The following is a 16991-nucleotide window of genomic DNA, read 5'->3' on the forward strand; positions in this document are numbered from 1 at the left end:
AATCAGCCTCTATTTCTTTCCTGTCTCTCTATGGGTCATTAATTGACGGTCAAAAGCATTCAAGCATCTATTGGTGCTCGATAATAACGTTCATCCAAGTGTAAGTGCACAACAGCAGATGTTCCATGGGGTATTCATCATGTGCTCATTTGGGAGTCTATGAGCAGCTTGACTGCCAAGCCTCTAATACACTTCAATGCAACTCACTGAATGGAAATTTAGAAGAACGTTCATTTTCCCTGCTTTCTCAGAAACGTGAATTAAATGAGAAAGCAAATATGTTTTTAATGTTCGACTGAAATCATTTTGGGTATTCTTCGTCTCTCAGATTGCCCATAAGCTCTGCCACTGGTGATATTACTATCAATTTTAATGGATTAGCACCTTTGTAAGGTGATAGGATTACTGTAGGTATGTCATTAGCAAGGGATGCAGTAACTCCTGAATATCAATCTTTCAGAGACCTTGTAGGTAACATTGGTGCAAAAAACAGCACTATTTGTTGCTCCGCACTTTAATTTTGCCAACTTAGAAGTCAGCAAAGGTTATGTCATTATCAGGGTTAGGTTATACTTTTGTGTGAGCTGAGAGCCATCAGTTTGTTTGTTAGTTGTTGTAGCAGCCAGGGTAAATTGCAATGCCATATTCTTTAGACCATACCAGTACGATTGGATAAAAATATTGGAAGTACCACTGAGCGTCGTAGGATGAGGAGAGACACTAATAATCGGTATCAGCTCAAGTCCACTTTTTTTCACTGATATTGCACAGGCCTTCATTGGTTCTTGAAATCCAATATTAGTTATTGAGAATCTGTGTGAATAAAAAATAAAGAACTCTTGATAAAGCTTTAATCCCATAACTAATTCAGTTAAAAATTTTTTTGGTTGAACAATTTTGTGTTAGAGTAAGTATGTGATGTGTGTGGCCACAATAAAGTACTCTAGTTGTCCTTTAATGATCAATTAAAGATTCCCCTTCAAAAGTACTAAGACTGGTCAATTTCTTGACTGCTATTTTCAACTTTACGGTGAGTATAACTTAATTACTATTCTATATTTATCGTTCAGTTTTTAGCCTCTTAATGTGGATTACGGTGAGCCTAGGTGATCAGTTAATTGGTGACTATTGTAAGTACTTCTTGATGCTTGACTGGAAACTCATGCATGGGACTTAAGTTTTATTTAAAAATAATGTATGTATTTTAATAATTCTTGCTATTTTTATATTAATGATGTTTCTATATTATTTAGAATTTGGGAATAAATTTATTTTTGTAAAATTCACGGAAATAAAGCCCCTGATGAGTGTTTCTGGTAATATTTATTTTTATCTACCCGTGATTTCTTTGGGTGATCTTGAATAAGTAGGTGAAATTAAGGTAGTTGAAGTATCTCGTATGGAGATGATTATTTGGGTCTTATTTTTATATACCTATGTATAATAACATGGCTGTCACTTCTGCTTTTTTTAATTTTCTTACATTAAGTATCAAAATCAGAAAAAAGCCGCGTATCCTGAAATAAGATTCTGTTGTAATTATTTCCAAAATCAGTATCCCTCCTTATAGTAATCCTCATCAAAGTATGATTGTGTTCTCTTATTTAAAACTTCTTACTCTCTTCTTATCAAGATAATGCCCGTTTGATCTGGATAAATTATTGATAGGAGATGATGGCATGTGATTTGAATCTTAGCTTCTGATCTTGAATATCCTTGAATTTAACAAATTTGCCGTTAAATCCAAAGCTACCATCAAAATAAATGTGTTTAGCAAAGTTCTAACTAGATTAACTCATTATGTATCTGTTTTGTTGCTGTGAACAGTGCTGTCCTTCGGAAAAGCATCTCTTTGATCTGATGTTCAGTTCTTAAATGCACTCACACATTTTCTTTTTTTATATGGATATGGTCACACTAATTGTCTAAAAGACTAAAATACCTACAATACATACCCTGTTATGGGTATACCTCCTTGTACAATTTTTGCTGTTAGTTTTCTATCCAGTACCCATTATTTGTCATGCATTATTGCTAACATCCGTAGGGCTATTGTCTTTATATCTAACGGAGAATGCTGAAATCAAATACAACTAGGAAAATTAAGTTTTAATGGATCAATGTAAGTAAAATTGGATTGAAGTTATGGCTTTCGTGCAAATCAAATTCTTCTATCCCCGTTTTACTAATTTTGCAATTGTAAAGGCCGCTATACGCGGTGAATGATCATGATGAATGATCATGTGCATGAAGGTTCATTCGCAAATTGTTCCGTTATACATGGTGAATGATTATGCGAATGAAATCATTCGCCGTGTAAAGCGGCCTTTAGAGTCACTGGCACCTATGTAAGACATATCAGAGCTATTTTCTAAGCAATTTGAAAGTGTTAACTGGATACTGTCTTCTTTGCACCGAGAAATTTAGTCTAACTGATGCTTGTGGTAGTATTTCATTGCCTGAGAAAGTTTTCTTTGATTTTGTGCTTCTAATTTGTGATGAAACGTGTGCAAATTGTATTAAAACGTTCTCTCCTCTTCCTCGGTGGCCCTTGCAGAAAGGCGGTGGGCAGTGGCGATGGGTCGAGCGGGGAGGGAGCGCAGCAGAGGCCACTGCGAAACACTCCTGACTGGGGCGAGACTGCCATCAATGGAGACCACCTCTGGTCGCCCACCTCAGCCTCAGGGGACCTCTGCTACGTAGGAGAGAACGATTGCTCCGTAAGTCAATGTCATGTCCAAAAATTATGAATTTGCCTTGGTCCTGAAATCCTGGGATTGTGGAGAAATTTTGCGGAAATTATGACTGCAATTTATTAGGTTTTATAATTATATTCTTGAAAAAATAATGATTTTTATTTTAGTTCCATGTCTTATACTAATATCATTTTTCTTCAAAAGGAAAATTTGTTTATAACTTTTTTTGAACTAAATTTATTTTTGCTTCTAGGGGGGGGGCAGTTGCTCCCCCTCGCCTCCCACTGGGTACACCCATGTATGTTTCATATTTTGAGTGGGTCTAATATTTTGGATTACATAATCTTCCCATCCGAGCCACACTAAGAAATTGATTCTAAATTGGCAATAGGATGGTTTCCTGTTATTTTTTTATTGCCTAAATTGAAAGGTTATTACTCCTAGAGTACGAATTTCATGCTTTTAGATTTTTAAATGACGATATCTATTTTTCCCGATTAAACGAAAAGTGAAAATTTTCAAGTGCGCGAAAACGCGACGGCTAAGTATGATTGTTGGGAAAACCCTGTGTGACGTCATTCTGGTTCCCGCTGTCGCCATGTGAGGTGACCTTGGGACGAGGATATTGTGCGCCGCTGCGATGCTGGCTGCTAGCAGGTAGCAGAGTACCCTGCTAGAAGGTAGCCCTTGGCTTAAATAAGGATTATTAATGCCTTATCAAACAAAGGAAACTTTTCGACCTTAGGAAGTTTTAATAGGTGATTATAAAGACATGTTTCCCTAAGCTCTGTGCCTCATGCATGCATTGGTAATCTCAGATGATGAAAAACTCCTATCTACTCGTATAGAAACTAGGTCCCTGTGACGTTACGTGGAGTGGCTTTGCATGGGCGCCAATCTGGCCTTTTTCAAATGCAGTTAAAATTGACCATTGCCATTCATCTAAACTGGGATTTATAAAACCAAATAATTTTGTATATTATGAATACACTAATGGTGGGTAACGAATCGCAATCAAAGCCTTTCATTTTCTTTGATGAAGGAAACCACTCTATTGTAGTGTTGGCCTCTTTCTGTCTGCTACTCATGAAGAATGCCAGGGCTTCTCTGACTGTGTTAATTTTTATAATTTTCACTTAAAATTGTTTAAAAATCCCTGTACAAATGTGTTGAAACTAAGTTAGTTTATTTAAATTTTTAATTCTTATGTCATCCTTGCAATTTAGTTTTTGGACAAAAGAAAAATTCTTAGACCAATGGTTAAAATTGTTTGCAGTGTCAAATTTATTTTTCTGCAAAAGCACGCAATTGACAAATACAAAATTGATATTTAAATGCTAGTGTATACATCATATATAAGAACATAGCCTCTTATGCCTATGTAAAAGCAGTAGACATAACATATTCATAAATAAAGTGAGATTTCATGTGACATTTATACATGACTGTAGTCATGTATACATAAAATGGAAATAGACATTATGTATGGTTATACATTTAACAAATTACCAGAGTCGGTTAAGTAGCAAAGACAGTTTCCTCTTTAAATTTACGGGATTTATGGTAAATAGGTCAATACTAATGCATTTATTGTTAATTTTATGCAAAGTTCAAATAAAGGGTAAAGGAAGAGTGTAATTTCTTCTAGAATGAGGGAAAACTTGAATGCATGTCTGGTCAATGTCCAATAGATGAAACAATTGGATGCTTTCCTTGCGAATTGACTTCATAAAAAGGTCTCGGTACTTCCTTCTGGGTTGAGACCAGAATGTTTTCGACGAGGCCAAATCAGCCATTGTCCTCAGGTCTGATGGCCCTGTCACCTTGACCTAAGAATGATGTCCGTGTGAGTTGTCAAAACATCAGGTGCATTCTAATCTCTAATCCAGAGGCTGTCTGGAGATTTTTCACATTTTCAGTAATTATAATTGTTCATTCTAAAAAATATTATTTCACTTCATCTGTTACTCTCATACTTTCCTAGAATTAAAAGTTATCCTGAGCGCTTCAACATAATATAGCAGTAAATTACTTCTGGTCTAAATTTTGGGTCGTTAGGTGAAATTGTAGAGGAATTGAAATTAAGGAATTAAAGTTAAACAATAGTCAAAATTTAGTTCAATTTTATTTTTCAAGGTCTAAAACCAAATCCTTGAACTTCAAAATCATTCTTTAGTGCATATGATATAGTAGAGCCTCAATTACCCATCATTTGATTGATTGGTCGTTTAATTATTAGCCTATAATTTCCCTGATCAGACCCTGCAACCATTCAGTGCGGGAGTGACGGTTGTACTGCTATAATCAGTCATGTTGTATTCAGTTTATAATACCCATGTCTTGCATCACAGTGGGAGAAAATTATATTCGATACTATGGACTCACCATGTTATTTTCAAAATACAAGTGAGCATAGTTGATTTAAATATAAAAATAAGGGTTATTTCTGGTTTTCCATGATGACTAACCAAGTGGCCTTATCATCTCTGTGGCTTACTTGAAGAATGGCAAGTGTAATTAATATGTACCTTGGTCCCAAGTACTTTACAAGGCGTTACTTGTTAGAGTGATTAGAACTTAGAAGTTAGAACTTTGATGAAGGGGAGACTTCTATTTATGAATGAAGATAATTCAATATTCTCTCTCAGCTTTAACTCTATGTTTCTTCTAAATGTTACTTTTTTTAAATAAAACCTGTTTAACCTAAGGAACCCTTCATTTCTTCTTTAGTACACCTTGCCAATCATCAGCTACTTTTTACTTGTGTTTTCATTTCTTTTACCCAATGGCCTTTACTTTAAATTTGTGAATTGGGTTGCTTCTGGCTTTGATGGCTTTAATTTCCTACTTAGTGATATGAATCCCACTTTCTAATCGGTAATTTTATGTAAGAAATACATTTCGTTCATTAATTTTCTCTTTCAATTTGCAGAAACATGGGCCCCGCATGAAGTGTGCTGCCTGTAAAATAATAGCGCATGCCTCATGTATTGGAGCACTCATGGACCGTGTAAAATTCACATGTAAGCCTTCATTTAGGGATGTAGGAGTAAGACAATACAGGGAACAAACAGCCATTCACCACCATTGGGTTCATCGACGCTCGCAAAAGGGAAAATGCAAGCAGTGTGGGAAGGTGAGTCTCTCCTTTCATTTTTTCAGGTCTTCTAATTTTGCTCTTTACCTGTCTGTGAATGTGACATAATTACCATGCAATCGTGATTAGTTTAAGAAGTGTATTTTTACAGTTCTTTTTTGTGAATATAAGTCATTTCTATGGTGAATTCTCTTATAATTGGTGTCTTCCGAGCTGCTAGTGGTAGAAATTCAAGAAAAATCCCTTTATGTATTACATTGGGCCAGCAAGTGTTTCTTCTTTTGATTCAAAATTATTCCTAGAAAATGGACAATAAGTATTCATTATAACGTGCTCAAAGAAGGATAAAATGTGGAAAAAATATCAAATTTTAACATTCTTGATACTTGTAAAAAAAAAGTTTATAACTTAACAAAAAAGGCTTTAAGGTTTACTTTACTTACTTACTTGGGCTTAATTAATTCACCGCTCTGGTTATAAAAGTTCTCAAAACTTTACAAGTAAAAATTAATAAATACGTTAAGGGTAGAATATTGAGATTCTGAAACAGGGAAAAGCAGGAAAGGAGCCTGAGACAAGAAAAATTACTCTTATTGCTTTTTGCAGAGCTGTCACGAGAGGCTTAATATTTGTGCTATAAGTGCCACCCCAATACATAATGCCTTGTATTTAGTGAATTCAGTGTATGAAAAACCCCAACTATAGTAAAGGGCTTATACTTGTGCAGGGCTGAGATAAAATAGTACCCCAAAGTCTGAGAAAATGTTGAGGTCCCCAGGAGGATGAAAGGGCTACATCAGGAGATTCTTGCCAGTTTGAATTCCTCAAGTTATTTTCCATTTGAAATTATGGACTTCATGGAATCAACTAGCATTTATTACTGAAAACATTTTTTTCTCTTCATTGCAGTCATTTCAGTCCAAGCTTTCCTTCAGTAGCAAGGAAATAGTAGCCATCAGTTGTTCATGGTGTAAAAATGCTTACCACAACAAAGATTCATGCTTCAACACGCAAAAAATAGGGGAAGAATGCAATCTTGGTAAGTATGAGTGAAGGTTATCTGTAGTGGTGGTTGATTTCTTGAGTAGTGAATGTGTGGGCCATTTGAATATTTTATTGATTCTGTTTACATATTTATTGCTCAAGTTTCCATTTAATTTGATAAAGTTGGGGACTCACATATCGACCAATTACTCTTGGAAGTAATGGTGGAAATCTGTTGGATATGAGCAATCAATACAAATGGTATTTCCTACAGGCTCCCTAGTGGGTTTTTATGGTAAATATAGTGCTTCAGCACCGTCCACATCATCTGTATAATTCACTGTAATTGTATATTTTTTAGGACTTCATAATGGAATTATAGTGCCTCCATCATGGATAGTGAAATTACCTAGAAGAGGTAGTTTCAAATCCAGCCTGCGGAAATCTCCAAAAAAGAAATCTTCCAGTAAAAAGAAGAGTAAAGAGAAGGTATGCTTTGAATGTATTAGTATTCACTCAGGTCTAGCCTTATGTCAAGTGAAGGCCAATTTAGAGATAAAACAAGCAAAAAATGAAATTGTTCTCTTAATGATCAAATAACTTCATGGCTCTGGGTGTTTATTAGAAATATTAATTTGTACTTGACCCCATATCCGTCCACTTCACCTCCTCTCCATCTACTTCACCTTCTCCATTCCTCTCCATATCCGCATGTCACAGCCTCCAGTCTTCTCTTGTCCTCCATCCCAAGTGTCCATGTTTATGCACTCCAGGTAAGATTCTTACATAGTGATCCTCTCATAAGCTTCTTCCAGTTAATGAGTGACTCCTTTGCTAGTTCAATTCCCTCCTTGATGTCCTTTCTATTGTATATATTTTCATAATGATAATGTTTCAAAAAATTATATAACTTTCTTTTGTTTTCTGGCCTGCCTTGAATTTAATTTTTAAGATGGTAGCTTCCATGATGGTTTTTTATTTTAACCATTGAAGCTACCTAAAGCTCCATTAATTTTGTGTTGTTAAAAAAAAGTGTACATTCAAGGTTGGAGTAATAAATTCATTCATATTCATATTTCTCTAATGAGGTGCCTGAAAATTTGAAATGCTTTACCTACACCAAAGTTTTTACTCACCTGCTTTTATACCTGTCTAATTAGTTTAATATTGTTTGTTTCATTGTTGTGTGCAAAACCAGAATGAAAAGGACCAAAGAACTTTTGTGATAAAGCCAATACCCACGGCAACTGTTAAACCTGTGATTGTATTTATTAATCCTAAATCGGGTGGAAACCAAGGCGTGAAGCTCCTCCAAAAGTTCCAGTGGCTTCTCAACCCACGGCAAGTGTTCGACCTCACCCAAGGGGGACCAAAAATGGGGTAAGTTTTGTCTTCTTAATAACTTATCAGGTTTAGGTATAAATAGCGTGAAGTTGTTCTCCTCAGTAAGGATTAAAAATAACTCACATACGGGTGTATGCTGCATGTCGTAATGTAGATTGCCCCGACGTTTCGTGACCAACTGCTGGTCACTTTTTTAAGGGAATAATTTCATTTATTCCCTTGAAAAAGTGACCAGCAGTCGGTCGCGAAACGTCGGGGCAATCTACATTACGACATGCGGCATACACCCGTTTGTGATTTATTTTTACTTATCATGAGCCGCGAAAGCTTCAATCAAGAAATCCTCAGTAAGGAGTTAAGATCATAGAGGTTTCTGAGTGTTGGCCCATGAAAGTAATTATTAAAAATATTTGCTCATACTTGGGGCTGTTTATTATTCATAAGAAAAACTAACGGCAAATTGCTGCACAGACTGCGAATTGAGTTGTTGTTTCTTAACTGCTTAGATTTCTTTTCCAAAGTTTATGTCTCCATTGCATATGATATCTATGTTATTTTTCAGTCAGGAAAGGTGGAATAGAAAAAATGACTGTAGCACTTTGAATAAAATCACTCTTAATTCAAAATTGACCGAAACACACTTTAATTTTCTCATTAATTTAATCAAGTTCTTTGCTAATATGTCTATCCCAATGAAAAGGCTTATCCAATCTACAGTAAAAGAAACGAAATTTTTGTTTTTACAAAATAAAGATTTTCAGCTCTGGTCTTGGGGGTACAAAGTTAACTTATTACAAAGTTCCACTGATTAGCAACAGCATTTTTACACTAATTAACGGTGTTTTATTACTCACTAACTGCATTTTTTATACACTACGCAACATCATGATCATTATGCTTTGTTTAAGTTCTCCTTGTGCACTCTGCCCGAAAGCATCAATTATAGTTCTTTCTTCAGTAGGAGATTCTTCGGTATCCATGCAACATCATATAATAAGCTCCATTCCTGTGGAATCATGGTGACCCATTCATTACCGCTCGTAAATTTAATACAGTTTAAAATACAATTTACAAATTTAAATACAGTTACAAAGTTAAATACTCTCCCTACGCACATTCGATTTATGGACTTTCAAAGAGACTTTAAAAAATTCAAGAGTGCCCGAAGTTTCAAAGGGAATAAATTTCAAAAATATGCAAAAAAGAGGAATATACTTTAGAGTAGGGGTAACAACATATATTTTTTTCGGCGTGTCTATTGTTTCCTAAATTTTTTATTTTATTTTGAAAATTTCAAACTTATGTAAAAGTTTAGTTTTTGGCCAAAAAATTTTGAAAACAAATCAGGATGGTAGAACATAATTGTATTAAAATTTTTAAATCAAGAAAGTGATTTTACAAAAATAAAAACTGGAGATATGGTTAAAAAACTAAAAATCGCATTTCAATTTTTTTGGGGTCATTATCCATTGCTGAGGCCTGAGACTTTGGAGAAACACAATTTTGGATGCACTTTAAGTGTATATTTTTTATATTTCAAAATATCTGGGGGCACTTTCCACCATCCTAGACCCTTTGGTGGCTTTTGAGTTGACCAATGCGACGTGGTGTGGCGTAGGATCTCACACTTTGGGCATAATCTAAACAGTTAATCAAGTATCATTGAATTCGGTATGAAGTCAGGAACTGTTCAGCGTTTCGCCCGTTCTTCCTTCCCGTGGATGGCGATTTTTTTCGGCTCCAGTTGCGTTACACGCCCAGCAATTGTGATGCAGCGTTGCATTCTGCAGGATAACCGTGCTCCTCAATGCTTTGCATAGGCATATCAACTTACGAGCGTGGTCTCAAGGAATGCATGTTTGTATACTGAGCACTTACTGCATTCCATAAGATATCAACCCTCTGTTATGTTAGGCCGCATTCTTCTTTTGAGGAAATGATACGAATATGCTTGTTTTTATTTACTTGCATGTAATTTAATCGCATATGTTATACACTTGACTCTGAAACTATTTCGCAGTGCGACTAAACGTACGGGGCATTGAAGAGACAAGAAATTTTGACAAACCATGTGTTTTTCGACGATTCCTAAAATAAACGTTCCTATGAACTTTGTTATAACAAACCTCCGGTTTTTTGGTCCCACAAACTTTGTAATAACGAGAGTCTACTGTGTATGAGGGTTGTACCAGAAGTAAGGTTCCCAATGAGCTACAATGTTGAGGGAAGGTGCCAGGCTAAGTACCACAACTGTGCCTAGCACAGTGGTTCCCCTGCTCACGAGTCCGCCAGTCTGCAATTCACTGTGTCGCTCATTATTGGCTTAGCAACCGTCAACAATGAAAGTGATGACCCCGTTCCCACTAAGTGTGAGGATCAAGCAGTAATCCGATTTCTCCATGCAAGGAAGATACCGCCCGTGGAGATTCATAGGCAACTGACTGAAGTTTATGGTGAAGAGTGCATGCCTGATCAGCACATCCGCAAATGGTGCAGGGCTTTTGCTGAGGGCCACATGGAAGTTCACCATGAAGAATGGAGTGGAAGACCACGGGTTTCAGATGGTTGTCCGGAAGATCAATGGTGAGCTGCTCAAAGATCGGAGGGTCACTGTCCGTGAATTTGTTGAATGCATTCCTGAAGCTTCAGAGGGCACAATAGAAAGAAATTTAACAGAAACGTTGGGTTATCGCAAGATGTGTGCTCGCTGGGTCCCCCGGATGCTGAGTGACGGACACAAGGAGCAACGCCTTGACCGCGTTCTCAAATTTCTTCAACAATCTGAGGGGGAGGCAACAAGGAGAAGTTTCTGCAGTCTATCGTCACAAAAGATAAAACGTGGGTGTTCCATTACACCCCCGCAACAAAACACTTAAGTGGCAAATGCTTCAAGAGTGACAATGAAGCTCGAGCAGAGGTCACACGCTTCCTCAACGGGTTGGTGGGAGACTTCTTATTTTAGGGACACTAAAGCTGGAGCACGGTCTTCAAAAGTGAGTCGAAAAAAATGGAGACTACGTTGAAAAATAGGCAAAAGTGTAAGCTTTTCAACGATGTAAAAATTAATAGCAATTAACAAATTTTTCTGTTTGTAAAAAATGTGGTAACCATACTTTTGGTACAACCCTTGTATATTCATGGTAACAGCCTCATGTATTTAATACTTCTTGCTGTAATGCATTTTACATAAAATAATGGTATTGTTAAACATCTGACATGGAATTCAAAGGCAGAAATGAATGAGCAATGACTTATGGCCTTTTGACTCTTGGATTTTGATTCTCTTTTGGGAATATTTTGTGAAAGAAATATATTTTATAATTGATGTTGTAAATTTTAACGTCTGTTTACCTCTTCTCTTTAGGCTGGAGATGTTTCGTAAAGCTCCCAACCTAAGAGTGTTAGCTTGTGGTGGTGATGGGACAGTTGGGTGGGTGTTGTCCATCCTCGACCAGATTGGCTTTACTCCGTCGCCGGCCGTTGGAGTATTGCCCCTGGGGACAGGAAATGACCTCGCCAGAGCTTTGGGGTGGGGTGGTGTAAGTATCAGTGATTTGACACACTCTGTAAACCTTAGAAACTAATAACATTTCTCCTACATTATATCCAACTATTCAATTAGACATTATAGAAATCTTCTAAATCATCCAGCAATGTGTTAAGCAAGTTTAGGAATCTATTTAGTGGGTAAGCTTGAGCCTCTGCAGTGCCTAATTGACTTTTGTGTTTGTTATCTTTGTAAACTGTTAATTGTTCTCTATAAATCATTTTATATTTTGAGTTCTTTTATTTTTTCGATATGACTAATACATACAGTAAAATCTCTTTACGTCATAATGGAGGGGACCAAAATTTGGGCAATTTGATGTATGGAGGTTCACTATAGAGAGGTTTCAGTGATAGGCACCATTTTTTCACATCCTTTGGAAATGTGAGGTACTGTCTTTTAAACCATTTTATTTATGGGTTTAAACAAACATACATGCATTTGTGAACATGTATTTATTATTAAATAATTACAGAAAGCGAGTGCTATTGCATGATTTTTACCATGATTCGAGAGAAAACGATGTGATCTCTCTTAATTCAACAGTCACTTAAAAATTATTAGGATAGTTGGATATCTTTTTTCTTAATTACTGTTAGGTATTTTTCGTCTGAAGATTTTCACTGCTTCTTTTATCAATATCGGTGGTGGTTCTTGAGTATTGCTGTGTAGGTAACATATTTTAAGAGAATCATTTTCTTGATAACGCTCCCAGTAGGAGGAGTGAAATGTTGAGTGAAAATATGTTACCTACACAGCAATACCCGAGAACCACCACCAATACTGTTAGGTATGCTCTCATATGGATCAAAATGGCCATAACTAATGATTAACGTGAAAATTACAGCATATTTAAGGTGTATAAGGAAAAAAAATAACGGTGAAACATTTATCGCTGAAAATGTCATTTCATGTATGTAAGCGAGGCTGCATTAATGGTCTCTAGTAGTCTCAGTACAAATTGCGGAGGTAGTTTGGCCGTCTCGAGGGTGTTTCATTGGTATGATAAGTGGCGGTTTTATGAGATAACGAGGTTCACTACAAATAGGTTTCCATGTAAATCTGACGGGAGCGTAGGGGTGGTATGGAGTATGGAGGTTTATGATGTAAAACTCACTACATAGAGGTTTTACTGTATTTGATAAAGACATTAGTGTTGAAAAATTAGGAAAAAATTATGTTCCCAGCAAGGGCTAAATCAATAATTATTTCACAACCTAGTAAAAGCTGGCATGCATTTTTATATTTTCTTGGCTTTCATGTTGTTTTGCAGGAAGAAATACTTCTAATTTGAGATTTGATATTAGTTTCTTATTCAGCTTTTTAAGCAATATGATAAGTCATTGCCACTGTAACACTCCACAATATTTATTATATCTTGCTTTATTTTTTAAATTTCTATTTAAGTTGTGACCAATATTTTATTTCATTCATTTTCAGGGCTACACTGATGAACCAATTTCTAAAATTTTATGCAATATTGCTGATGGTGAAATAGTTTTATTAGATCGTTGGGAGTTGAAAGTAGAGAAAAATCCTGCTGCCGAGCCTAATGAAGAGGGCAAAGAAAATCTTCCTTTGAATGTTGTTAACAATTACTTTTCCTTGGGTGTAGATGCTCACATAGCATTGGAGTTCCACGAAGCACGAGGTAAGTGAATTATGTCATCTGTTTGAATCTTTTTTTTTTCAGTAGAGAAAAATGAATGAAGATATATCCTTGAGCTGATAGGGTAGACCCCTGTGCTTTATGATGGGTTCAACTTAAAATGGATCCTACTGATTATTGTAGCTGATTTTGCATGCCTTCATTTAAATTTCAAATTTCACCCGTAACCTTTACTCGCACAACATAATCAGTTATGTTATCCTGTGCATTATTTGTTTAAGGGATGCATTTTGCAAAATACGAACATTTAGAGGTGATGAGGCTCTGTAAATCGATTCCTAGTCCAGAAATAGTGCCAATTTAACATGTGATGGAATTGGCTTTCAGATCGGTTCTCCAGAAAGGATTAATATTGTAAAGCAAGGAACTTTTATTCTAAATCCATTTGAAGGCTTCCAAATTGAATCCCAATCTGGTGTATTACAATTTGAATTTTCAGTGAACACGATGATTTGACCCTGGAATATTTAAATTGTTCTTATCTGCAGAAATTGTAATTGAATCGAAGAATCAGCCATTTACTCTTTGTTTTATGTCAATACTGTACTCTTACGTCAATTGCATGAATAATCCATTTGATTATATTTTCCTCTCTTGATTAAGTTTTTGCCTGAAGAGGCAGAATTTTCACTTGTCTTTACTCGAGATGCATTCCTCCATTTGCATTTTGTCTTTTTTAGGTCATGTATTGCTCATTGATATCTTACGCTATCGTCTTGAAAATTTTAGAGCATTTGGTGTAGGCTTTTGTCAACATTTGCTTGTTTTGCAAGTCTAAAAAATTGCATCTGACAAGAGGAGACCATGTATCTTGCTCCTCCTTTTTCAATGCCATATTTTGTATGGCATTCAGAATGGCGAACACATCTCTGAACTGATAGTGGTTCCATTGAATGGGCGTTAGTTTGGCTGTAATTAATTAATTTTCGAGCGGTATTTTTAACTAGCACCATATAATCTTAAAATAACGCAGCAATATACAGTTGGGTTAGTTGGTCTTGTGGTGAGCATCACCGACTCTCACCCGGGGGGCCAGGGTTCAAGGCTTCGTCACGGTGGTGTATTTTGTATTCTTCATTTTGATCATGCGGTGACAAGTATTTCACTAATTTTAATTGCAGCAAACATAGGCGAGAGAAAATTTTTTTATCATCATAACGGCGATAAGGTATTTAAGCGGTGTCATTACGGACGCGGAGATATGACGACTACACTAGCAAGGGTTGGTGTGCTCTAAAATGTTAATTTATTGTATTACTTATACTGATCAACTTCCGAATTAAGAATGAAAATTTTTTCTTGCAAAAGCACATGCCATTAAGACTTGCGGCGAGCAGCAATGTGCCAGCAGATGTAGTAAATCAGAAGACTAAACAAATATAAATTGCCATACCTCTCTAACACTTGTAATTCACATTACTCCAAAGTTTACTTCAAGTACCTACATGCTAAAAGAGCTATTCCGAAATATTAGATCAATAAACATATATGTAGTATGGAATAAAGGTTGATTATTTAAAATCAACAATTTCGCCAAATGTGTCTTGTGCTCGCCGCTTCCCAAAATCTTCCGCAGCCCTCCAGCATAATAACAAGAGGATCACCTACAAATGTAATTTCTTCAAAAAAAAATAAGCCACTGTCATTGCCCACCGTTAATCTTTCCGCATGTTTTTGAGGATGGTAGCAAGTGTAGTCTTCATATCTCCGCGTTTGAAATGACACTGCTTAAATACCTAATCACTGTTATGGTGATAAAAAAAATTTCTCATGCCTATGTTTGCTGCAATTAAAATTAGTGAAATACTTGTTGCCGCATGATCAAAATGAAAAATACACCGCCGTGACAAATCCTCGAACCCTGGCCCCCCTGGTGAGTGTCGGTGAGGCTCACCACTAGATCAACTAACCCATCCGAAGGGTGCTTCATTATTTTGGGACTATAAAGCACTTTGTAAGCACTAAACTTAATAGGAAGAGCCAGGATAGTAGAAGGCAGAGTGATATGACAAGTCGGACGTCTGGTTCCACACCTTTTACTCACGGAAGGATAGACTTAAAGTTATGTTGAGAAATCGTTTTAAGCAATTCTGTTCGGTTTGACTCAAAATGCAAGTTCGTCATTAGTGCACTGCATCGTGACTCATTATTCTTCCCTTATGCTTTTGCAGAGGCCCATCCAGAGAGGTTTAATTCACGGCTACGAAATAAAATGTTCTATGGTCAAGCTGGTGGTAAAGATCTGTTGCAAAGGAAATGGAAAGATCTTTCAGACTTTGTTACGTTGGAGGCCGATGGGAAAGACTTGACTCCGAAGCTAAAGGAGCACAAGGTGCATGCCATTGTGTTCCTCAATATTCCCAGGTTAGTATTTTGCTCAATTGACCATACTTGTAGTGTTCATACTTAGTCACCTTAAATGTCTTCAATGCGCATTTACTTGTGATGCTGTAATCCAGAGGATATTGAAAGCACTGCATATAAAAAGTGATTTTTTTATGCAGTCACATGTATGGGTTCAAATTTGTACCAAGGGTGAATTTGCCTTGAAGAAATCATTCAGCTTAAATCAGTTATGGATAGAGAAAAAACTCAAGGGGGGCGCAAAAGATAATTTGAGCTACATATACTTTTATCGTAATGAAAAATAATCAAGTTACTTGGTGCAAAGTGTAAGAAAGTTTTGTTTAAACTGATTACACACATATACAAGACAATGCTATCTTATGATGTAAAAAAGTTACAATTGTGGTTCTGCAATGTTCTGCAATGCAGGCAGTCACGCAAGGGGGGCATGCCCTCTGCACCCCCACATGTATCTGCCACTGGCCTAAGGCCTAACTGGATTCAAACTCAGATCTCCGGATTGTGGGTCAGGTATGCCAAGAGTTACACTTGGCTTTTTTTAGCCATGTTATTTTTTCATGGCAAATCTCTTCATTGGTGCAGACTATGTTGGTGGTACATTTTTCTGTCATAAGGTCGATAACTAGGCATGAATAATAGTACAGTAGAACTGGTTTAGTACGTTTCTGAAGGGACCACAAAAAATGAACGTACTAAGCAGGAAAACGTGCTAACGAGGAAAGTAAATAATAGCAGTTGGGGTAATTGCAATCTGTGGAAAAGTCGTCATAATTACGATTACTATCGGTAGTTCTTCTTCCTGAACTCTTTTCACATTTTAAATCAAGAAAATGAGCGCTACATTGAAAAACAATACCACGTGAATAAAAATCACAATGTTTCACAGATTTCCGTAAGACAATTTAATGAAAACGGCACTGATCTCCCGTGATTTATCCTATATACATACTCATAGAAAGAGGACAAGTGAAGCTAAGTAATTTCTTCTTACTCACGGCTCTCGGAGAATATAATGACAACCCTGAGCATGCCAATTGGTTGTTTTTAAACATCATAAAAATTGGGAAAAATTTTATTGACCTTAAACTACGACAACAGCCATACGCATTCGCTTCTGGAATGAAACCATATCCATTGTTATACCCATCGATATATTGAACAATAACACACAAGACTATTAGATTACAACATCCTTACAAGAAGATTTTTATATTATACAGTTGAAATTTACTACCAATAAAGTGCTAAGTGCCCTGGGGGGTGGACTGCATTACGACCGACGATATC

General features: G+C 36.4%; 1 protein-coding gene across 8 annotated transcripts in view; it reads left to right on the top strand.

The window, feature by feature from the left end:
* LOC124162859 (eye-specific diacylglycerol kinase) overlaps nucleotides 1-16991 on the top strand; it is a 134092-nt gene that overhangs the window by 87926 nt on the left and 29175 nt on the right. For all 8 annotated transcript variants that reach the window (XM_046539536.1, XM_046539537.1, XM_046539538.1 and 5 more), the window contains exons 3-10: nucleotides 2558-2720; nucleotides 5629-5832; nucleotides 6703-6832; nucleotides 7139-7266; nucleotides 7976-8157; nucleotides 11486-11660; nucleotides 13109-13319; nucleotides 15509-15701. In XM_046539536.1, the coding sequence (XP_046395492.1) occupies nucleotides 2558-2720; nucleotides 5629-5832; nucleotides 6703-6832; nucleotides 7139-7266; nucleotides 7976-8157; nucleotides 11486-11660; nucleotides 13109-13319; nucleotides 15509-15701 (1386 nt within the window). The remainder of the gene's footprint in view (nucleotides 1-2557; nucleotides 2721-5628; nucleotides 5833-6702; nucleotides 6833-7138; nucleotides 7267-7975; nucleotides 8158-11485; nucleotides 11661-13108; nucleotides 13320-15508; nucleotides 15702-16991) is intronic.

This window comes from Ischnura elegans, chromosome 7, assembly GCF_921293095.1.
Source record: "Ischnura elegans chromosome 7, ioIscEleg1.1, whole genome shotgun sequence".
NCBI lineage: Eukaryota > Metazoa > Arthropoda > Insecta > Odonata > Coenagrionidae > Ischnura > Ischnura elegans.